Source organism: Eulemur rufifrons, chromosome 20 (assembly GCF_041146395.1).
Source record: "Eulemur rufifrons isolate Redbay chromosome 20, OSU_ERuf_1, whole genome shotgun sequence".
NCBI lineage: Eukaryota > Metazoa > Chordata > Mammalia > Primates > Lemuridae > Eulemur > Eulemur rufifrons.
In genome coordinates, this window is record NC_091002.1 from 29,220,675 (window position 1) to 29,245,330 (window position 24,656).

The 24,656-nt window shown below is 48.3% G+C and overlaps 1 protein-coding gene across 1 annotated transcript in view; it reads right to left on the reverse strand.

The window, feature by feature from the left end:
• Positions 1 to 24,656, reverse strand: part of RASSF2 (Ras association domain family member 2) — a 33,812-nt gene that overhangs the window by 1,866 nt on the left and 7,290 nt on the right. The window contains exons 2-10 of the mRNA XM_069495547.1: positions 13,133 to 13,223; positions 11,133 to 11,208; positions 8,514 to 8,665; positions 6,329 to 6,417; positions 4,281 to 4,441; positions 3,330 to 3,431; positions 2,038 to 2,089; positions 1,471 to 1,592; positions 173 to 270 (exon numbers count right to left, since the gene is read on the reverse strand). Of these exons, the coding sequence (XP_069351648.1) occupies positions 173 to 270; positions 1,471 to 1,592; positions 2,038 to 2,089; positions 3,330 to 3,431; positions 4,281 to 4,441; positions 6,329 to 6,417; positions 8,514 to 8,665; positions 11,133 to 11,208; positions 13,133 to 13,191 (911 nt within the window). The 5' untranslated portion in view covers positions 13,192 to 13,223. The remainder of the gene's footprint in view (positions 1 to 172; positions 271 to 1,470; positions 1,593 to 2,037; positions 2,090 to 3,329; positions 3,432 to 4,280; positions 4,442 to 6,328; positions 6,418 to 8,513; positions 8,666 to 11,132; positions 11,209 to 13,132; positions 13,224 to 24,656) is intronic.

Sequence of the window (24,656 nt, forward strand, 5' to 3'; positions counted from 1 at the left end):
GTGTCCCCATCTGAGGTCCATATTGGTCAGCGGTCAGCCCCCCAGAGAAAGCCCATAAGACCTAGGCCCATGCAGCAGCTCAGCACAGTCCCTGCGAGGCACCAGAACAGAGAGGTCCCTGTGGTTGAGGCCCCAGCGGAAACCCACCCAGCACCCGGGAGGCCACACTCACTTGCGCATCAGCTTCTTTACTTCCCGATCTTCTTCCTCTTGGAGCTTCTGAATGAAGCTTTTAAGAACAGGCATCTCAAACTTTATATACTGGGCCACCTGGGGAGAACAAAGTAAAGTTCTGGGGTGCAAGCCCCTCCCAGTGTTATTCCAGTTATTTTTGGCATCACTCACAGGCAAGGCACAAAGCCTTGGGAGATCTATTTTTCCACTAACCCAGGATTTCCTTAAAGGTGGGGACCAAGCCTCATTCTTCTCAAAGCTGGCAGAGGGTCTGCGATGAAGATCGCTTCATGTACATGACACCACCCCATAGCTTCTCATTTTTCATCTCACGTATCCAGTCCATGATGGGGGGATGTCAAACACAGAAAAGCACTTTCTCTTGATACATCAATGTAGAGAAAGAACTGATCCCATGATATTTAACAAACCTCTTTGTTCTCCACTAAGAGCACTTAAGAAACCATGGTGCAGAGGGACGATTGGGGTCTCAAGGCTCAAACAGGCATCCAAATGTGAACTTGCTTCAGAGAGGCTGTGGGTGGCTCCCAGGTGAGTTAATGTTTAAAATCAGCTTCCTCCCCCCGGCACCACAATCCACCCCTCTTCTTCTATCAACCCTCCTCCACGGGAGAAGTGTATTTCTCCACCCCATGAAAACTGAACTCAGCTATGTGACTTGCTTTGGCCAATGGAATGTGTGTGGACATGACATACGCCAAATCTGAGTGGAGTTTTCAAGTGCACTCCGTGGTTTGGCATGGTTTCTTGTGCTCCATCGTCCCCCAGGAGGAGCATATAGAGGAGGAGGAGTATGCCCTGGAGCCTGAACCTCTGAATGAGATACACATTGCAGACTGAACTTAACCCACAGCCTGGAGCAGAGCCCCTGCTACCAGCCTACAGAATCACAAGCAAAAAAGTAAATGTCTGCTGTTTATAAGCTACTAAGATTTGGGGATGTTTGTTACTGCAGCAAAAGCTGACTAATACACTGTTAACTTCTTGATGTTGCTAAGAGAGTGTCCATAGGAAGTTCTCAGGCCACTTATAGTACCCTAGAAAGGCTCAAGAAATTTATGCCTTCTATGGAAATCACTTTCTGCCTGAGAATTCCTCCAACAACTCCCACAGGGCACACCCTCAACCTGCCTTCATGAACAGTTGGTATTGAACAATGGCAGTGAAAGGGGACACGGTCCTTGGTCAAAAAGTCATGCTATACCCCAGTTGCAGGTAACATCACCAAATCCCCCTCCTCCTGAGGGCAGACCACCCAAGCAAAAGGGGACTCACGTCATAGGTGACTTCTTCCACCTGGTCCTTCTCCATAAGGAACACTTTGGAGACCTGCTCACATGGGCCCTGGAGAATTCGGGCAATCAGGGGGTAATCGGTGGTCTTCAGCTTCTGTTTCTCTGGAACCACACACAACCAGAAGCAGCCATGAGTTTGGCTAGAGGCCTTTCTCATCTTGAGTAGTGGTCAACTCAGGGGCCCAAAGGGACAGACACCTTAGGAGACTGATTTGTCAAATGAACCACTTAACAGGTGCTGTTAAACACAACCTCCTCCTTCCCCCAACAATACTATGGTGCTTCAAACCCTTCAGAGGAATTGGGTTTATGTGTCTCTTGAGAAAATCTAGTTCCTTTTTTAATAGGCAGTTAGGTTTTAGAGTTTGTTTACTGACCATATATGGCATTCCCAGTGGGTTCATCCAGCAAGCCCATCAGCCTTGGAGGCAAACAACATTTGGAAGTTTCCAAAACCCAAACAACAAGCAAGGCAGAGGTATGTTTTTTAACTTGCTATTTTGAGTTAATTAGAAGTTTTAAAGTACACTGCGGTCGTCTGACTTACCACCACTGGTATGGACCACGTACAAAGCAAACTCCTCCGCCGAATTCTCAATCTGAATCAGGAGCAAAAGGTACTAGTTGAAAGCACATATTTAAACATCCTCACTTTGAGCTTTTCCCTCTTCTATAACACTGTGAAGCTAAATTGATTTTAGGCTCTTTTGAAGGGAAAGCTATATATCAACAGCTCTCGGAAGTGATGAGGAGATGGGACAGGTGGATAACTTTATCAATAATACAGCCACGTGTCACTTAACGACGGGGAGACGTTCTGAGAAATTTGTTAGGTGATTTCGTCGTGTGAACATCCTAGAGTGTACTTACATAAACCCAGATGGTACAACCTACTGCTCCTAGGCTACAAACCCGTACAGCAGGTTACTGTACTGGATACTGCAGGCAATCGTAACACAATGGCAAGTATTTGTGTATTTAAACATATTAGACATAGAAAAGGTATAGTAAAAATACGGTATTATAATCTTATGGGACCACCAGCGTATATTCAGTTCATCATTGACCAGAACGTCGTCGTACGAGGCGTGACTATGACAGATAAAAATAGCTAAAATTTATTGCAATGTGCCAGGCCTAGTTCTACACACTTCACATGTTCTAACTCATCCCACACTCATGACAGCACCGTGACAAGGTACCATCGTCCTCATTTTATGAATAAGGAAGGAGAAGCAGAGGCAGGTTAAGGAACTTCTCCAGTTCATTCAACTAGCAGGTGACAGGTGGGGACTGGAACCCAGAGATCAGGCTCTTAGGCAGCTAGGCTACACTGGCTTCTAGTAAAAATAAGATTACCTGGTCTCCAAAAGAATGATAAGGAGATTATGGAAAACAGAGTAACAGGATGTTAAAAGCATTCATGCACCATAATTTGCACATCTATTTAAGTATCATTTTTCAAAGTAGGTTCCCCAACTGTGTCCTAGAAGTCAATCTGTGCGCTGAGCCCAAAACCAGTCAGCAGGTCCCAGGGCCCTTCCTAGCAGCCCATAAAGGACCCGAGGGCTGATGCCTCTCAGACTTCAGCAGGCACCAGAATCCCACGCAGGGCTCGTTAAACAGGTGCCCTGGCTTCACCCTCAGGATTTCCAACAAGCTCCCAGGTGATGCTGGTGCTGTGGACCTTCCTTGAACAGTGAGAGTCTAAAGAACCCAAACCCACTGCCCAGTGCCCCCCAAACCATACACTCTCCACAGCTCCCCCCACTACCCCTCTAGGGGTCCCCAAAGCACATGTGTAACCCTGTCTGCAGCCACCTAGCAAAGGGAACTTGCCTTAAATTTGTTGAGTAGCAGCTTCAGAACCTGCGGGGTGGTCATGGTGCTGTTGATGCGGACGTTGGTGACAGAGCCATAGGCCGGCGTGAACACTGATGTCTGTCGATAGAGGAGTCCAGCTCAGGGTGGGACAAGGACGAAATACTAAAACCCACATGCAGTATAGGGCACAGTGACATTGGTTCTCAAAAATGGTACTCGAAATGTACTCCCGGAAAGCCCCCTGGCAGCCGGGCAAGCAGCAGGCTTTATAGACAAAGCAGCCCTTGGGGTTCGCCTAATTCAGTTCATGCTCTAGCAGGGAGCTCAAGTCTGAGCTCCCCAAATGGCAGAACTGGGGAGGGGGACCCAGACTCGATAAGTGAGGTCCTCTCCACATAAAACATTCACAAAGACCCTTCCACGGGGACTTCTACACGAGGAGGGCTCTGACCACTCTGCCACCAGGCACTTGCCTCAGGGCATAGGATGTGAACCAAGCAGCACGAGGGGAAGGAGGTGTCAGCTAACTTGGGGTGGGGTGGGTGGTGCACTGGCACCCCCAGATCTGAGGCCTGCAGCTCTGCCTGGGAGGCAGCCCTTAGCTCAGGGGACGGTCAGACCGTGCACCAGCCAGCAGGCACAGTGTGCAGGAAGAACAGAACACATAGATTGACCTGGGAGGGGTTAAAGAGGTGTGTTTGTGGGGTCTTCAAGGCTACAGCAGGGGCTGCTTCCTACAGCCCCCCTGAATTCACCCACCACCCTAGGGAGGTCTCAGAGCCTCTGACTAGGCACCCTTATCCCTCAAGAAGCCAGCAGAGCTTGCAGCCCACCTGCCACCCAAAGCCTAAACAGCACCACTTGGCTTCCCAGGGGTCCCACCTCAGACCACGTGGCTGCAGCCCTGAGGTGACAGCGGCCCAGGAAGGGGACTTGGCCCCGTCTCCCACCCCCTGTCCACTCTACCTTATGGTTGTAGTAATGGCCATTGATGGAGAAGCGGTGGCGTCTGATTCGCCGCTGATCACTGGGGGTCCTCACATTGCCCCGACGACGCACCCCAACATCACTGCGTGTGCGCATCAGCTGTGGGGTGTCTTCCTGCAGGGGCTTCAGACCCCTGGCGTCTGAGAGGAAAGAGGAAAATGAGCTGTCTGTCTGGACCCTGGACAGCTTGCACATGGTTCCCTCTTTGTGGCCAACGCTACAGCACCCTCTGCCTCAAAATATATATATTTTATACAAATAGTCTTTCTGCTGGAGGAAAAACATAATGCACAATTGATTGAGAAGTTATGCAGTGAAAAGGTTCAGAGCATAGACTTTGAGCCAGACTCCCTGGGTTCAAATCCCAGCTCCCCTAGTGCCTCATATTACTAACCTCCCCAAGCCTCGGTTTTTTCATCTATAAAATGGGGATGATGATAACACCCACCTCATGGGATTGTCATGGGAGTTTAAGTGACTTAATATACATAAAGCACTTAGAACAGTATCTGTCACAGGACAAGCACAATATCAGGGCTTGCAAGATACTGCAAACAAATTCTGACACATTACAACACGGATGAACCTTTTGGACATTATGCCAGGTGAAATAAGCCAGTCACAAAAGGCAAATACTGAATGATTCCACTTATATGAGGTACTCAGAGTACTCAAAATCATAAGAGACAGAGAAGAGAATGGTGGTTGCCAGGGGCTGGAGGGAAGGAAGGAAAGGGAAGGGAAATGGGGAGTTACTGTCTAACAGATATAGAATTTCAGTTTTACAAGACGAGAAGATTCTAGAGACAGACAGTGGTGATGGTTGCACAACATTATGAATGTATGTAATACCATTGAACTGCACACGAAAAAATGATTAAGAAGGTAAATTTTATGTTATGTGTATTTTACCACAATAACAAATTGGAAATAAAATGCTTAATAGGGCACATAAATATACAAAACTATGACATATTTCTGTCCTTGTGTGTACAAGTATAAAATATTGACATTAATCAAATAGTGAAGCACAAGTAGGTTAATCTGTTTTATTAAAATAGTTTTAATCTATGTTATATTAAAAAAGATATTGCAAATTGATAATATCTATTAAAATTACAAAGGCTCATAGCCTCAAACCCTGCAATTCCACTTGAAAGAATCCTTCAGACACGCTGATAAATATGCAAAAGGACACGTGTATAAGGCTACCCACTGCAAGCTTGTTTGTCACGGCAGAGACTGAACATGACTTAACTACCTATCAATAGAATGTGATTACATAAATTATCATTTTTCCGTAGAATGGAATAATGCAGTGCTGTGAAGGAGGAAGTTCTTTACAGATTTGTATGGAACAATCCCTAAGATAAACTGATAAGTGAAAAAAGCCATGTGCAAAATGCTACCACTTACATATTAATAAAAAGGAGAAAAAAAGAAATCACATCCAACCATAAAGGTATGTTGGTGTGTATTTGCTTATATGTGCATGGAATACCCTGGGGAGGATGTTCTTGGTTGGCTTCTAGGTGGGCAGATGAGGTGGGTAACTTTTAATTCTTTCTTTGTAATACCTTTAGTTTTTCTTTTTCTTTTTCTTTTTTTTATTTTTATTTTTTTATTTTTTTTGAGACAGAGTCTCACTCCCCATAGAGTGCAGTGGCGTTATCACAACTCACTGCAACCTCAAACTCCTGGGCTTAAGTAGTCCTCCTGCCTCAGCCTCCTGAGTAGCTGGGACTACAGGCACACACCACTGAGCCCAGATTACTTTTCTATTTTTAATAGAGATGGTGTCTCGCTTTTGCTCCGGTTGGCCTCAAACTCCTGAGCTCAAGCAATCCTCCTCCTGCCTCCACCTTCCAGAGTTCTAGGATTCCAGGGGTGAGCCCCTGTGCCCAGCCTAGAATCTTGAACCATACAAATTTTATATTTTCAAAAATAAATATCTGTTTATAACAGCTATCACAGCGGTCTTCACGCAGTTGGCCCCTAACCTGAAGCTCCTTCTACGAGGCGTGTACCTGTGGGACTCAGCGTCTGGTCACTCTCAGGCGGTGCATCCACCTCTGAGATCTGAATGCTGGGCGTGGTGAGGGGCTTCAGGATGCTGCTGTTGGGGGGGAGGCCAGCAGAGACAAACAAAAGGGAGACTGGTTTAGCCCCTGCAGGGAGACCCCCCCTCCTGCCCCAACCCACCCCACCCCATTCCTGCAAGGGGAGCACTTTGCTTGTGCCAGGCTGGGTACCAGCACCCATCAGGCGAGGAAGGGTGCACGTGGGCTGCCCTGAGCATCCCACCAGGCTGGCCCAGCTCCCAGGCTGAGCGGCGCCTGGAGAGGGGGGAGTTCTGCAGAGAGATGTTCTTTCCAAGCATCTGCAGCAACACAAGCACCCAATTCATCAATCCCAGGATGAAGAACACCAAAGAACAAAACCCGTGTGTTGCTGGCACTGAGTTTCTAAGCACATATGGGTTATTTGGAAAATCCTGACAATGGCTGTTTGTTTCACAGGACAGAATTCCAGTTCAGATCCATCTCTGTCAGAGGAATCACTCATAAATTGCTTCTGCCATCTGAAGGGAATGAAAGGTAATATTTGATGGCTACAAGGGTCGGGGTGGCTTTGGAAGGGGCGCTGATGACAGTGTTCTCAGGGTTACAAGGACAGAGTCCTCCGCCAAGCTGGAGAAAGGGCCACAAGTAGACAGTCCAAGCTAACAGCTGGGTTTGCTGTGATAACTAGCAAATAACTTCTCAAGGTGAAAATGAACAATGGGAGTAGCATAGAGAGAAACATCAGAAATCCACAGAGGATTTGGTGGTAAAGTTGAATCATATTTGACCAGTTAGGACCATCCCATGGTGAGAAGACCATGGCCTCCCTGGGACCCAGTAGAGACAGGCTTCATGTTCCAGGGATGGTAGTGTTCAGAAAAGACAACTGAAACTGGAAATCTGAAAGAACTTCCTATCGTGATAGAACTCAAAGATTTCTGAGCTGCAGAATGGGTCTGGTCAGAGCCTCTCTGGATGGAATGTAATAGGAATAGAATGGAATGGAATGGTCTGGGGCTCAGGGCTGGGCTGTGAAAAGGGTTTGGCCCATTGGAAATCCAATACAGTGATTGTGCCGAATCAAACTCCAGCAAAGTTAGATGAAACCAAAGAACCTTGACCAGACGTCCCAGTGGCCAATGGGATGGGCAACAACTTTCCTCCTTAAATTCCTTGGAAAGAAACCAGAGCAGCTCCAGGGTTTGGCCACATCCTAGGTTTCTCTCAATTGTACAGAGAGATAGATTTGGCTGTGGAGTTGAACAAAATGTTCGATGTGGCCAAGAGAGAGGGCTTGGTTCTCATTTAAACCAGAAATAACATCACTGTGGTTTTGGCTGGGGGGCCGGCGCGCTCCACCCAGGCTCTGGCCTGAAGGCCGTCGGCGTCAGCAAGTTCCAGGATGGAGCAAGGCTAGTCACTCGATCCCGAAAACTGAAGACACAGAAAGACAATAAAAGGGTGTGCCAAAGGGCTACTCATTTGGCTGTGGAGGATGGGGAGGAACAGGCTAGGTTCACAGACCTTCCAGTGGGGACCCAGAGGAGGAGACTTCCCAAACTGCTGGCCATCACCTGGCGACTCAGTCCAGGTGTAGCATGGAGGGATCAGGGCCCTGGCAGGCCTCGCTGGCTGGCTCAGACAGGTCTGACATTCCTTTACCCCTTGCAGGTTCCCCGAGACTCAGAGTGCCTTGGTCAGAAGGTTCTAGTCCTAAATGTCTCTGGAGCGGGGCCATTCTACAAGAAGCAAGCTCAGCGGAGAGGATGCTGGGGCCCTGGGCATCCGGTCAGAAGTCTGCAGGCTGGGCCTAGCCAGCCCCTAGCAACACCCCTCAGAGACTCCAGAATTCTCCACGAGGGAGGGGACGCTATCACCCTGGCCTTGGCATGGGGCTCCCCCTCTGTCTCAACAGCTCCTCTCCTCCCTGTGACCTCACTCAGTGATTGTGGTGACAGGACAGAGACCCCATCACATCAGTGTCTGCCCCTTCTCTCCTCACCCCAAGCCCAAAGCGGGGACGAGGCAGGGGAAGTGGTGGGACAGGAGCCAGGATGAAGGGTGGCTGGGACAAGGTGGCCCTGACCTGCTGAGAACACAAAGAGTCCCCAGGCACCACCGTCTCCCGGCCCCATCTCGCCTCACTCACCTCTGGGCCCCCAAGTTACAGCCGGAGTGCCAGGAGGAAGAGGACGGAGGGGGGCGGATGCGCTCGTTGTCATCCTGCATCTGCAGACGAATGGGCCGGCGCAGGCCCCAGGAGATGTTCAGCAGTCCCTCCACGATGAACTCGTCTTCTTCCTGCCCACAGAGCAATCGCACAGTGAGCCCAGAAAAGTCCCACGGAAGCCAGGACCACGCTGGGGAACAAACGGCAGCATCTTTCATGTGTCCTTGCTGGGTGTACCCAGATTGAATTCACAGGATGCGGGCAGCAGCCCAGTCCACACTCCAGCTCCAAGACACTCTCTACTGCAAACTACCCCAGACCTTGAAGCTGACCTCACAGGTCAGCACGAAAGTTGCCGTGAAATTCAAATATACATGTGCAAATTATAAAACTTTTTTTTGCTTTGGTACTAATGACTTTTTTTTAAGGCAAGCACGAAAATGAGGTTCATAGAGGAAAGATAGGATTATAGAGCAAGAGCAGAGCAAGAGCAAGATACAGGCTTACAGAGCGTGATGCATACGCCACAGATGACAACTGGACCCATCGTCACAGCAAAGGGAGAGCAAAAGAAAGAGCCAAAAAAAAAAAAAAAAAGGTACTAATGACTTTTAAAGATAGCAGAATACATCTCTTAAAATAAATGAGACTAGTTTTGCTAACAGAAGCAAGAATTGGATTGTCCGGTTAGCTACTCCCCCTCCCCTCCTATCAGAAATGATGTCTTTAGCTAAAACACATGTTTAGCAACCTGACCCGCTAGATCAGGGATCCCCAACCTATGGTGAGTTGCGTAATTATTTCATTATATATTACAATGTAATACTAATAGAAATAAAGTGCACAATAAATGTTATGTGCTTGAATCATCCAGAAACCATCCCCACCTTCCCCAGTCTGTGGAAAAATTGTCTTCCATGAAGACAGGCCCTGGTGCCAAAAAGGTTGGGCGTTGGAGACCGCTGCACTAGATGAAGGAGATTTAAAGCAACATTTCCTCAAGTTCATTCTCTGCCTGATGAACTGTTGCCTTCAAAAGAGTATCAAGTGATTGTGAGCTGGGAGGGGCTGTGTTAATCAGATTTCCTAACAGCAGAATGTCCCAGAGCCTATAATAAGTTAATGTGTTACATGACAACTCTTTAAGAGATGAATAAATCCTGCAGGAGTTCCCAGTTTATATACTCAGAAGTTGCTGACTAATAAGCTAAATGTAAAACCCACCCAAGGGCATTTTTATGTTCTATCCCAAAGAAGTGGATCTCATGTATGACCATGACACCCTTTAATCGTGGAGCACTTTGAGGATTTATTCTATAGGACAGACCCCAGGAAAGCTATTTAAGAACCAAAATCTTGCTCATGGCCCAGCCACTAATTAGTAGAAGCTCTGAGGACAATGCCTAGAAGAGTCAGGCCTCTCTTCCCCAGTCTCAGAATAACCTTTCTGAACCCATGTTTTACAGGCAGGGCCCACAAGTGTCAGACTTGGGTCGTGGCCACATCTTCAGGACTAGCCTCATAGGTGAAAATGACATCTGCCCCATGAGCAACTAACCTGGGCCATGTCTTAGAGAGGGAAGGGGACATAGAAGAAGGTAGGAGAGGGATGGAACAACTTCACGGCATTTGGGGATTTGGGGGAAAAAGACCTTATGTATGCATAGCTATATATATATATATATATATGGCCTCCCAGCTGGTCTAGGTGGGTACCATTACTTTACATTGCACAATTATAGAACAGAGTTTAGCCTGAAACAGGACTTTGCCTAAGTGAAGTGGTTTGAGGGACACAGAAAAGGTCACTGCATCCACATACTGTCCCCAAACAGGCTGCCTTCGTAGCTGAAATTCCATCAGCTGCTATCTGTTTCTATGGATTAAATCACCATGGCTTGCTGACCTGAAAATGTGTTTCGAAGGGTATGACACATATGTACCTTCTTATCAGTCAAGAACACTTGAGCATAAATTACTCTATCAGACTCCTTTATAACTCATCTTCTATCTGATAACAGGCTTTCCCGAAATGTATACAGGATGAGTAAGCTTAGATTCAGGCTGGGGGTGGGGAACATCAGATGGATAACAAAGGGCGTTTCAGGAAGGCAGCCGAGAAAACGCACTGCAGTTGTGGGGCAAAGCCAACTACTCAGAGCTTGTGTGACTCGCCCAGGTCCCTGGAGCGAACTGGGCCCAGACATGTAAACCTAGAGGACTGGGTAAAGTTCCTAAATTGCCCAACAAGAGGAAGCCTGCTTGGGAGACTTCTGAAAGAGTGATTTCATGAAAGCTTCCCTCTGAAAAATCTCCCCTCTGAAGCTGTGTTAGCCCAGCCACACACGGGCAGGAATGGAACCGAAAAACTCATCCTTTTTAGAACAAAACTGGGCATGGGGTCTCCTTCCAAAGAACCCCAAGGACTCTTGAAGTTCTTTGGATGGAACATCCTAAATGAGAGGCCACTCACTGTGGCAGGAGAGGTTATGACCTCTTGGGACCTCAGGAACCCTTAGACCGAGGAAACACGTTGACAAAGACTGGGCCGGCCATCCAGGGCAGGAGACTCACAGGCCTTCCCTGAGGACTCCTTACCTCTCGGTGCCGGAGCTGCAAATTCTGGCCTTCGTAGTATAAGTTATAGGTCTTCAGATGCAAGAGAAGTTCATTCCTTAGGGGAAAAAGGTACAAGAGGTGTAACATTTTCAGCCGAAGCCACATAATGCAGTTGTTCCTTCTTTATCTCACCTCTAACCTGGTTTCCAGTCACCCCGCTTTGTCCACATGTGTGTACCCACAGACACAGGCACACGCAGAAATCTACCACCGCCACCCCATCACTCTCCTCCCCAGAATCAAGGTCAAGAGTAAACACCACCCAAGAGCAGGCTGAAGGTAGGGGGCAACTCCAGAACACAGGGCAGGCCTTGTCTGCGGACAGCACCCCGCAAACCCACGCTGAATAATCAGGTGTTAATGAGCTACAGATTCACAGAGACAAACACACCTGGAAGCCCACAGACAGGGTTTCTCCCGTCCCTGCACGGCCTTTCCCGCCTCAAGCATGCTGAGTGAGGATAGGACAATTACTGCAGGCCTTCTCAAGACCCAGAAACTTCTAGGCTTTTTAGCAGATTAAAAGGGACAGGTCTGGGCCTCACTGACTTATGCTTCCTAGACACGATCTTATCATGTGTTTAAAGACTTACAAACTCCCAGCAACAGTGGAATACACAAATCTAGTTTTACCTAAAAGTGCAAGTGTTATTGCGCTCCATGAGGGGGCTGCTGGGCGCTTTTGCCTATTCTCAGGCAAGAGGTGACAGAGTTCAGTCCCCCTAAACACAGCCGTGCAATGGAGAGGTATTTGGACCACACCAGAAGTCAAAACCTGCTGGAAATTCCAAGAAACTCCTGACAAGTTAAACCTAGATAAACTGGAATCATTCTATGCCAGCTGAAATGAATTAGTGAAAAATGTGATTCCAAGTAACCTAAGACAAAAAGCTATTTGGTACTTTTGAACACAACGGATCTGAAGCCAGGATTTAAAATTTCTGGTTGGTAGAAAGTCCCTGGGGAAATCTTTCAAGAAAGAGATAAGAATGATCCGGATCTCACACAACTGGTGTCTGTGCATGACTGAGTGTGTCTACAGACTTAAAGCAATTTAGTCTCAGATCAGTTAAACATTTAATTAAGATATAGAGAGCATCCAGTATATAAAATCCCTGTGCTAGACATAAAAATATATCCTCAAACTTACAGTTCAAAAAAGTCCATTTTGGCACAACCTGTCAGATTAGCAAAAAGACTGAGTTCAAGAGACTTTAGTGCACAGAAAGCAATGAAACTGTCCCCTTCTACTCGGAGGGCACCTGTGCCAACTGTAGCCAGAACCACAGCAGCCCGGGGAGACACTACCCCAGCCAAGAGTCCCCTGTGGAACACCACAGACAGAACAGTGAGTAGTGTCTTAGTCCATTTAGGCTGCAATACCACAGGCTGGGTGGCTTATAAACAACAGAGATTTATTGCTCATGGTTCTGGTGGACGGGAAGTCCAAGATCAAGGTAGATTCAGTATCTGGTGAGAGCCCTGTCTTCACAGACAGCGCCTGCTCACTGCATGCTCACATGATGGAAGGGCAGACAAGTGCCCTCAGCCTCTAGTATAAGGGCACTCAGATCTAATCACCTCCCAAAGGCTCCACCTCTTAATACCAGCACCTTGGGGGTAGGTTTCAACATATAAATTTGGGAGAGGACACAAACATTCAGACCATAGCAAACAGCCACTAGCCAACTCCTCTCCTGGACACCACTTCTCTCCAGCCCCTGAAGGTCCCATGTCTTGACCCCCCTTTACTTCAACCTCCAGGCTCAGGGTGGGGGGGGCGTGTCTTTAGCTGTGGCAGCCGCCTTGATGATGCTCTCGCTAGGTCCAAGTTCAGCTGCTCTGCTCCTTCTTACACACAGGAGCCCTGGCTGTCTGATGTACAGGGGAGATCCCTCTGCCAGCGGCTGCCGTCCACCCACAGCGTCCCAACACAGGACTGGCCACTGGGGACAGAGCACTGTAGCAAAACATCTTACTTGGAAATGTATTTATCTTGTCCACAGGGGACCAGGGAAGTTTGGTGACTGTAGTCCATTCTTCCTTTCTCTTTTCATCAGAAGGAGAGGCCTGTATTTGAAAGGAGAAGACAGAGGTTAATGTCAGGTTGTGTCCTTGGAAACTCAGCAGAACTTGGGCAGCAGGGAGGATGGGGTGGGGCGTGGGAGTGGAGGACACAAAATGGGATGACATAGCTTTTGTTCCCCCCAGCTCCACACAGCTCTAACAGTGGCCCAGGACGAGTGAGATGCCACATTGCTGGCTGTTGCCTCTGCTTGCCACAGCCTCTGGGGAAAACACCCAAAGGAAAGACGACAACCCTTTACAGTCTGAGAACAAATGCCCCAGCTGCAGAGAACGCTGACACTCAAGTTGATTTCAAGGACGACCGATGAGTCCTCCTCTCTGAAGGGACCTTCACAAGACAGAATAGAGACCTATCTGTCAGATTCTACTGAGGTATACTGAGATGGGTAAACTACCTAAAAATGCCCAAATATAGCTGGGTGCAATAAATCATAGCATATATGCCTACAATCGCCATTAAAATATGACAGTGTGAAAGGCAATTTAATTATTTGAGAAAATAATACATTATGAAAATGCAGGTTACAGAACTATGAGTTCAATTTTGTTTAAAATACACATAAATGTATAATATGCACATGTATAAACATATATACACATTTATACACGAATATGTATATTCAGAGATGTGTGTGTATGTATGCCAGGGCTTTTCAACCTCTGCACTATTGACATTTGGAACTGGGTCATTCTTTGTTGTGGGGGCTGTCCTGTGCATTGGATGATGTTTAGCAGCATCCCTGGGTTCTACCCACTAGATGCCACCAACACTGCCCCAGATATGACAATCAAAAATGTCTCCAGGCATTACTATGTGTCCCTGGGGGCAAAATCACCTCTGGTTAAGAACGCTGGCACATATATATATATATAGATATAGATATAGATATAGATATATAAATGAATGAAAGGATGGCTCTATCTGCAATGTTTCATAAATATTTTATTATGAAAAACTTCAAACATAAAGACATATGACAGCTGGAGGCTGTGGCTAATGCCTGTAATCCCAGCACTTTGGAAAGCCAAGTCAGGATGACTGCTTGAGGCCAGGAGTTTGAGACCAGCCTGGGAAATATAGCAAGACCCCACGTCTATGAAAAATTTAAAAATTAGCTGGGTGTGGTGGCATGCACCTGTAGTTCCAGCTACTTAGGAGGCTGGGCCCAGGAATTTGAGGTTACAGTCAGCTATGATCAGGCCACTGGGCCACTGCACTCCAGCCTATGCAACAGAGAAAGATGAAAGAAAATAGAAAAGGAAAGGAAAGAAAAGAAAAGAAAGGAAAAGAAAGAAAGAAAAGAAATATGACAGTGAATAGCCATGTGTCTGTGGCTATTCTATCCTTAACACTATACTATGCTCACTCCACCATATATCTGTTCATCTATGTATCCTTTTATCCAGTCACCAATCCATGTTATTTTTGATGCATTTCAAGGTAAATTACAGACATCAGTAACTTTCCCTTAAATACTTCAGTATGCCTATCATTAAATTGAGCTCAACATTTGTTTATAGTACTGGTGAATTTTTTTAATTTTCCCTTTTACTTTATTATACCTTTCTGGACTGTTGACAATTATGTAATATATATAACTGGAGCAAAAAGGGTTAGACACTGGGTGGCTCCAAGGAAGGCAGGGAAGAGCCAGAGGCACACATCTGTCAGGGGTGGGGAGACATGTTAAGAGCAAACGGAAGCCCTTTCCTGCCGCCACCCACTGCCAGGGGCTCCAGGTGGTCACAGGGAACTGGGGACTCAGATGCAGGCGAAGGTGCCCACTATCCACCCACCAGCTGCCAATCTCTCCATTCTTTCAGTCTAGGCAAAAACTGAGATGGAAGGAGATATCTCAAGTTAACATGGAAGAGGCCAGGTACTTATGAGCTCACCGGGAAGACATGTGTTCTCTTCCTTTTAGCTGCTGGTGAAGGAGGCAGAGAAATGGATCCTAGCAGAGGCTAGAGCAGGGAGTTGAGGCCTGTGGTGGGCAGAATAAGGGCCCCCCAAAAGTCAAAAGGTAATGCTGGATTGTCTAGGTGAGCCCAATGTAATAATAAGGGTTCTTAAAAGTGAATCAGTAAAGTGAAAAGGCAACCCAAAGAATGGGAGAAAATATTTGCAAATCATGTATCTGATGAAGGGTTAATATCTAGAATATATAAAGAACTCTTAGAATTCAACAACCAAAAAATAAAGAACCCAATTCAAAAATTGGCCTAGGTCTTCAACAGACATTTCTCCAAAGATGATATACAAATAGCCAATAAGCATATAAAAAGATATTTAACATCATTAATCATCAGGGAAATGCAAATCAAAACTACAATGAGATACCACCTCATACCCATTAGGATGCCTACTATTTAAAAAAAAACAGAAGGCCGGGCGCGGTGGCTCACGCCTGTAATCCTAGCACTCTGGGAGGCCGAGGTGGGCGGATCGTTTGAGCTCAGGAGTTCGAGACCAGCCTGAGCAAGAGCGAGACCCCATCTCTACTAAAAATAGAAAGAAATCATATGGACAGCTAAAAATATATATATCGAAAAAATTAGCCGGGCATGGTGGTGCATGCCTGTAGTCCCAACTACTCGGGAGGCTGCGACAGGAGGATCCCTTGAGCTCAGGAGTTTGAGGTTGCTGTGAGCTAGGCTGACGCCACGGCACTCACTCTAGCCTGGGCAACAAAGTGAGACTCTGTCTCAAAAAAAAAAAAAAAAAAAAAAAAAAAAACAGAAAATAGGAGTTGGCAAGGATGTGAAGAAACTGGAATCCTTGTGCACTGTTCTTGGGAATATAAAATGGTGCCGTTCATTGTTATGAAAAACAGCATGGCAATTCCTCAAAAAATTAAAAACAGAATTACCATATGATGCAGCTTCTGGGTATACACCTAAAAGAACTGAAATCAGGGAACTGGGGAGATATTCACACACCATGTTCACAGCAGCATTATTCACAATAGCCAAAAGGCGGAAGCAACCCAAGTGTCCACTGATGGATGAATGGGTAGTACACACATACAATGGAATAGTATTCAGCCTTCAAAAGGCAGGAAATTCGGACACATGCTACAACATGCATGAATGATGAGGACATTATGCTAAGTAAAATAAGCTAGACACAGAAGACACTGATTCCACTTTTATGAGGTGCCTAGAGAGGTCAAAATCAGAGACAGGAAGTAGATTCGTGGTTGCCATGGGTCAGGAGGAAGGGGAGATGGAAAGTTAGCGTTTCATGGGTACAGAGTTTGCAAGATGAAAGAGTTCTGGAGTTGGATGGGGGTGATGGCTGCACAATAACATGAATGTATCTAATGCCACTGAGCTCTACACTTAAAAATGGTTAAGATGGTAAATTTTATACGTACTTTGCCACAATTTCTTTTTTAAGTGGAAGACGAAGGCAGAAGAGTCAGTGTTATTGGACTGGACCTGCTGTTGCTGGCTTTGAAGCTGGAAGAAGGATCCATGACCCAAGGAACAAGCCTCTAGAAGCTGGAAACGGACCCTCTTCTAGAGCCTTCAGAAAAGAACACAGCCTGCTGATACCCTGATATTAGTAACCTGGTGAGACCTGTGGCAGACCTTTAACCTACAGAGCTGTAAGATAAGAAATCTGTGTTACTTCAAGCCACTAAGTGTTGGTAATTTGCTATGGCAACCACACAGGAAACTAATATTAATACAAAGACATGCTAAGGAAGGGCCATGCGTGGGGGGAGGGGAGCAGAGTGAGTTCCACTCTGAAGACGCAGACTCCACCCACGTACCCAAAGGTGGCACCCTACAAACACAGCTAGTCTCTCTAAAGTTTAAATTTTTTTTATTTTTCCAAAAAGGAAAAATAATCTAATCATACAAACGAGCGTACATACATACTGTAAAAAAAGTTAAAAAGGAAAGTCAGATTAGTGAGAATGGTTTTATTTTTTAAGTGACAATTATCCATAACTCTTGAGTATTTATTTTAAAAAAATGTACCTCTTCTCTGCATGTGTAAATGTGCCCATTCAGGAAACATTTATGATGCTTCCTGATGGTGTTTCAACAGCAAAATAACCAGGTACAAGCCTGTCCTCAGGGCTACATGGTCCAGGAGGAGGGGGACAGAGGGTTCTATCCAGGGAGGGTAGGGGCTATGGTAACACACAGGAAGGTCACCTAATCTGGATTGGGGCGAGTCCTCCAAACTGAGACCTCAGTGATAAGACAGTGTTGCAGGTGAGGGTGGAGAGGTCCAGGCAGAAAGACGAAGTATACACCACAGAATTGCGCAAGATGGGGTGGCAAGAGGAGGACCACGACATGTTGAGGAGTTTGGATTTCATCTGGCAGGCAAGGACATGCCCTGGCGGGTGTGGTAGGACAAATCCGATATCCCGATCCCAATTCCTGAAATCTGTGACTGTTACCTTATACGGTAACAGGGACTTTGCCGATGTGATTAAATGGAGGATCTTGAAATGGGGACACTACCCTGGATTATCTGGTGGGCCCTAAATGTCATCAGAAGTGTCCTAGAGCTAAGGCGACAGGACAACCTCAGCAGAGAGAGAGATGTGAAGATGCTCCACTGTGGATAAAGATAGTGGCCACAAGTGGCTCCCCACGCTGAGAAAGGAAAGCACACGGATTCCCCCCAGAGCCTCTGGAGGGAGCGCAGCTCTGCCCACACCTTGGTTTTGGCTCAGGGAACCTGATTTCAAGACTTCTGGACTTCAGAATGGGAGAGTGTACATTTGTATTGTTTTAAACCGCCAGGTCTGTTGTAATGTTTTACAGCCGCAAGAGGGAAACGGGGGCACGCGGACGGGAGGGATGTGATCTGACGGCACTCTGGAAAGATCACCCCACCCCGCTACCTGCTTGGTGGAGAAGGGATCCAGCAGGTGACCAGGTGAGCAGCCTGAGCCAGGGAAGGGGGATGAAACGAGAGAATCTGAAGGTTTTGAAGAGGTAGAGGAAAAAGTCGGAAAAAGTCATGATGTGTCAATAAAAAGCCCAGGACAAGGGGATGCCGCTAGACTGGGGGTGGGGTGCGGGCAGAGGCACTGGCTGCTGGGGAGGGCAGCCAGGTGGAGGTGCCACGGGCTGAGTTTGAGGCAGGCCCGTGGAACCCTCTGGTGCAGACAGTGAGAAGCACAGCCAGGTCTGGGGTGCAGGAGGGTGGGTCCTGGCACGTGAGGTCAGGAGAGCGGATGAGGTCATCCGAGGAGAAGGAGGAGGGCAAAGAGGGCAGGGCTGAGGGCAGGGGCCCCACGAATTCAGGCCATCAGCGTGGGCAGAGGAAGAGGGGTCTCTGGGGGAGGGGGAGGAGACACAGGAAGCAGGATACCCTGGAAGCCCAGAGGACAGTGTGCTTTGAGAAGGAGGCCGCGGTCAGCACAGCCAGGAGCTGGGGGCAAGAGCCCAAGGAGGGGAAGACCCAGAGCAGCCCCTGATTTAAACCACACAAAGGTCCCCGGGGACCTCAGCCAGAGCCACTTGCACAGCCCACGTAGCATGGAAATCAGCTGACCAGTCCCCGCCATCGCCAGCCCTTCTCCCCCGAGCACTGGAGTCTTTCTTCAGCCAGGGGAAATGTCATTCTATTCCTTCTTTCATTACTTTTCCTCTTCCTCCCATTCTTGGTTCTTCTGCAATCTCTGTCTCCTCTCTCTAGCGCTATCCATCTATCCATCCATCAACCCATCCACCCACCCCGCAGCTGTCCTCCAAGTCTCAGATCAGTTTTACTCATCATCTCTCCATCTCCTTATTTTTCATCAGAATGCTCCGGCTAATCTTCTAATTCACTGAATTTTCTGCAACATCCTCTTTCGTTCACTGCCTCCATCGTAACCTATAATTTGGTAATTTTGTTTTGCATCTGTCCTGCTCTTTAGACAATTCCCTTTTGATACCATGTCCTCCTAAATCCACTGAGAATACCAATTCTCAGAAAATGTATGTCTTCTCTAAAGTTATTAAAACTATTTTATTCTAGAGAAAAACAGGCAGATCAATGAAACGATACAGCATACAGAGAAACAGGTCCAGATATATCTGGGGACAGAACATCAACACCATTTCTAAATAGCAGGGAAAAGTAGATTAATACAGAAAAGTCACCAGAGAATTGGCCTTTGGAAAAGGGAATCTTGGGAAGCTGAATCCCTACCTTACCCCTTCCACCATAAGAAATCATAATTGAATAGAAAAGTTAAACATTAAGAAATAAAATGCCGAAGGAAATGCTCATATTCAAGATCCAAAATCCAGAGGCATAATTTTAAAATATTGATATCAGTTTGTAAAAATTTTAAACTTCTGTTTAGAAAAAAAAAAAAATACCCTATACAAAGTCAAAAGTCAAATAAAACACCAGGGAAGAATATTTACAATACATATGACAAAGGGCTAATGTCCTTAATCTCTAAAGGGATATTAATATTAATAAATTAATAAATCAATAAGAAAAATGTCCTACCCTCATTTAATAAAATAAGCAAAGGAAATGTTTACTAGTTTATGGAAAAATAAATACAAATAGTTAATAGAGATACCAAAAACCTCCTTCATGACTATCTTTTACTTACCAGATTGATATTATACAAATCAAGTAGTCTACGGCCCCAAATGTGGGACATCTCCAGGACTCAGTCGCTCTCTACCTGTTGGGCGATCTCACCAAGGCCATAGCTATTTATGCGACCTATGGGCTCCTGTTGCCCCGTCTTTGTCTCTGGCCTGATTTCTCCCCACCTTTTTTCTTAATGTTACATTTCTTGGAGAAGGGGTGTTAGGAAAATACATAAATCGCCCCCACTTGGTTGAACTGAGATTACAGGTGAGTGATTCCAGGCCCCAACCCCTCCTCTGTCTGCCTTAAAGACATCTGCACTTCTCTTCACCAACTTTCCAACCATCACCACACAGCACCGCTACCCCCAGCCCGCTGAAAAAAGCCAAGCTAAATCTACATACGCTTTAAGGCAAACACAAGAGCAGTGCTAACAAAGGGCCGGAAATTTACAGTTAAGTCTGATGTTTTTTAAACAGAGCATTGTTCCTCACACAAGGAAGGGTCAGAGGAAGATGGTTTACGGAGCTGGAATGTGGATTCAATTGGACACTTCCTCCAAGGGTGCCTGCCAGTAGCTGCAGCCTTGGAGAGAGGGATTTTCTTCACTGAGTGGTTACAACTCTTCTGGCTTCCCTGTTATTATCTAGAAGTTATGGAGCTCTCCTGGCCTCCAAAATGCCTTGTTAGAGCCATTTACAAGCATCATTTCCTTGGAATATGGCCCGATGGTCACCATGTCTTTGTAGAGGGGAGAGCAAGGAAGGGAGGAGAGAGGGCTTCCCTCATCAGCCAGCATCTCAGGCACAGGACTGAAACACCTCCTAGCTTACCACACCGGGAAAAGAGAATAAGAAGGAGTGGATTTTACACAAATAATTTTTAATGTGGAGCTGCTCTTTGGATGTCTAAAACATTTAAATCTACTGAACTCCCTCTATGGACACAGCTATGTAACTTCTCAAGAATTCTAAATTAGTACTGCTCCTTAGAAAAACCACTTTAGAAAATTATGTTCCCTGGAGCCTGCTCAAAACACAGAAATCATCTGCCTGGTGTTGTTTCTTTCCCCTCCTGGGCCTGCAGCTTCCTCTCTCCCGGCCTTCAGCCCAAGGACGCTAACCTGCTGCCTTGGGTCAGGGGATTCGAGAAGCAGAGCCCGAGAGGAGGATGCTTGTGTACGTGATTAACTCAGGAAGTGTCTGCAGGAGAAACCTGTGAGGGAGTGAGGGAAGCAAGACAGGGCGGGGGGCAGCTAAGGGTTCAGCTGGGGTCCAGCCACAGCCTGATCCCAGGGGGAGCTCTGCGGTGTGGGGGGCACCATAGGGTCATCTGGCCGGGCCTCTGGAGCCCCGTCAATCATCAGCTGAGAGCCACCCCTGGGAGGAGGGGGCGACCCCCCCAGGCACTTCCCTGAAAGAGCCATTATCAGGATAAGGAGGCAGTCAACACTCACAACACACGGCACAGATTGAGAGGACTTGGGTGGGCACAGTGTCCACGACACCTGCCCCATGTTTGGGACTGAAGCAGCTGCTCGTTCTGTCACCTTCCCCCACCCCCATCCCCAAGCTGGGAGGCCACAGCTGCCCACTCAGGACCTGCCTGGCGCTGCGTGAGCCTCGGCTGCAGGAACAGTGCAGACTCGCCCAAGCTCTGGCCCAGCCAAAGCCCTGCAGCAGTTGCACAAAGGATCTTTTCCTCTTCCTTTCCACAGACCCCCACTCACAGGTGTTTCCAGCCTTCCCAAGAATACATGAAGGGCTGTGCAAGCCCTTGGAATTCACAGGCTCAGCTTCCTGTGAGGAGAGCAAACGCCAAGTCCCGTAGAAGCTCTGGGAGGTGGGAAAGGCATTGGAGCTCCCTCCAAAGGTGGCAGAATCCCCTCTTCTGAGCTCTTGGTTCCCCCAAATGCCCCGCAGTCAGGGAACCTGGAGGATTCACTGTGGTTAATCTGGTCTCTGAGCATCCCCAAGGCGCTGGCTCATCCCTACAGTTTCTGTCCAGCCTGCGGACCAAGCATCTCTCCTCCTATTTATCAGCTGGAAAGCCCCCGGAGGGAGAGCAGCAAATGCGGAACAGAAAGGCCGGCAACCCTGGCAGGAAAGTCCAGAGCAAGAGAGATGAAGAACACCCCTCTGGTGGCTGCTTTTTGTTTTTCCTTTCTCTAAACTGTCTTGCCGGTTGTAGAGCAGGGGCCAGGCCCCACCCCACCCCCACCTCTGCTCATGGAGGGATGGGGGAGGGGAGGGCAGAGGTCGATTTTTAGGACCCAGGCAGCCCCAGCTGTGAGAAATTACACCTGGGAGATGGGAGAGACAGGTACGGGGAGGAAAGGGCTTTCCCACGGAGAATTCCCAGGGCGGCAAACCCACAGAGCCACGCCTGACCAGTGGGAGGGCCGGGCAAGGACGGGGGGCGGGGGGGGGGGGGCGGAGGTGGTGGGGGGAGGCGCAGCTGTGCCTAGGGACACATGACATCTCTGGGGTGCCAGCTCTCCGTGCTGATCAGACTCTTCCGGAGCAGAGCCAGGGCAGGGGCTGGAGGGAGGGGTTGCTTTTAAAACCCTGATGTCCAGACTTCAGCCCAGACCAGTTACATCAGACCCGCTGGGAGGCGCCCAGGCATGAGCATTTTTAAAGCTGGTCACGCCAGTGTACCACCAGGGCTGAGAACTGCTGGGAAATCTGGTGGGGATAGAGCTGTATAGACTGAGGCCACCGCCAAATGTATTTCAAAGCGCCCTTTCAAGAAAGGAAGAAATGGAATTTTCTAAAAGCAAACTGAGTTGGGTATTTAGTGCCCTCTCCCCATTACTAATATTTCTGAGAAGGAAGGGGACAGTGTAGAGCCCCTCCCAAAGGTCCGTGTGTGCAGGCACAGAGCTGACGCAAAGGGACCCTGCTTGTGCACCATGTCACAGAAGCCAGGAAGCCAGCACCAGCCCCAGGCCCGATGCAAAGGAAACCCTGGCTGGAGGACCGCAGCTTCCCCTTTTGGGGCCTGTCCCCACCTCCTCTCTGAGCCCTGCCCCTCCCTCTGAGGACAGTCGGGACGGAGTGCAGATGAAAGTCATCTGACCCAGTGCTTCATACTATAGTGTTAAAGACTAACTCGGCCAGGTCTCCTGAGGAAATGTGCGGTGTGACCAAGCAGCCCGAGAGGAGACAGTGCTGAGCCCTCTGCGTGCACTTCAGCGCCATCTCTGAGCCTCAGCCCCCTGGGAGCGGGGCAGGAAGACGTTTCGATGGCAAACAGGAAACCCCAGCGCTATTGTGCCACACGAGGAAGGAGACCCTGCCAAGACCTAGAGACGACAAGAGATTCCACACGATGCTTCCTAAACCTGAAGCTGTCCTGGGCATCGCAAAATTCGGGCTGCTTCGGGAGGAAATGGAAGGCCTGCTCACCAGCCAGGCCCGTGTGCTCTCTGGGACCTGTGCCTCCTCCGTCCCCTTTCCCACCACACTCCGCCTCCTGGGGTTCTCCCAGCCACTCTGCTCAGGAAGGGACCCGGCACCCAACACCACCTCAGGGAGAACTGAAGCTGCTGGCTCTAGATGCTTTATCTCTGCCCCTCCACGAACTCCCGGGGGAAAGTTTTATTTTCGCCATATTACAGATGAGAAAACAGAAGGTCCCCGGACTTGGGTGACTTGTCCCTGCTTACACAGCCAACATGAAGCCCAGTGCCCCTTCTGTGGTGCCCGGGCTGAGCTGGGTGTGGACTGCTGGCTACGGGGCAGGCAGGTGCAGGCTGGCTTCAGTTCCCAGCCCGCAGCGGTCCGCCTGTCCTGGGGAAGGGAGGGGAGTGACCAGCCCAGAGGACAAGCTGGGGGAAAAGCAGACCCTGCAGAGGGCAGGGAGGGAGACCCAGAGCAAGACCTGGGCACTGTGTGCACAGAGCCATGACTCTCACCCCATGTCACTCTCTGTCCAGGCAATGACCTAACCCTCACACTCATGGGCCCCTCAAACTGTCCCCACCCTGCTCTCAGAGAAAGCCTCGATGCCTGATGAGCGACAGGCACAGGCCCTTCCAGAGGCCACCCTGGCTGCCCACCCCATACAGGAGGGACTGAGGTGCAGCAGGGCAGAGCTGGGGTCCCCCAAGCCTGCAAAGCCCCCTCTCTTCTTGCTCCCGGCTGGGGTCCCAGCCCGGCCCTCCCTGCTCAGGCCTTGCACACTGGTCTGAATTCCCCAGCACGACAGCGGAAGATTCGAGGAAGTGGTTCTGGACTCCTCCGCACCATGCCAGCGGGCGGGTGGCCAGGTGAGTGACCTGGAAGGCCACCAATGGGGGCCCCCAAACAATAGCCTCGCAGGCCATAGGAGCAGCCACATGTTTATAGGGAAGTCTCTCCAGCGTCCGCAAGCTTTGACCTTCTGGATGGATGTTTAGAAGGAAACCCAAAGGCCCTCAGCTCTTATCAGAGAAGCAGGGTGTCGGAGGAGGACAAAAAAAGAGGTTCAGAGGAAATAAAAACTCCAGACAGAAAAAGCTGTATGTGTGAATGGGTGTGAATGTATAGGTATGGGTGTGTGTGTCCATGTGTATGTGTGTGTGTCCATGTGTATAGGAGTGGATGTGTGTGTCCATGTGTATGGGAGTGTGTGTGTCCATGTGTATGGATGTGTGTGTGGTACACATGTATGGGTGTGTGGGGGTGTGTCCATATATATGGGTGTGTGTGTTCATGTGTTTGGATATATGTGTTCATATGTGTGGAGGTGTGGCATATGTCCATGTATATGGGTGTGTGTGTGTCCATGTGTATGTATGGAGATGTGGCATGTGTTCATGTGTATGGGTGTGTGTGTGTCCATGTGTGTATGCATATGTG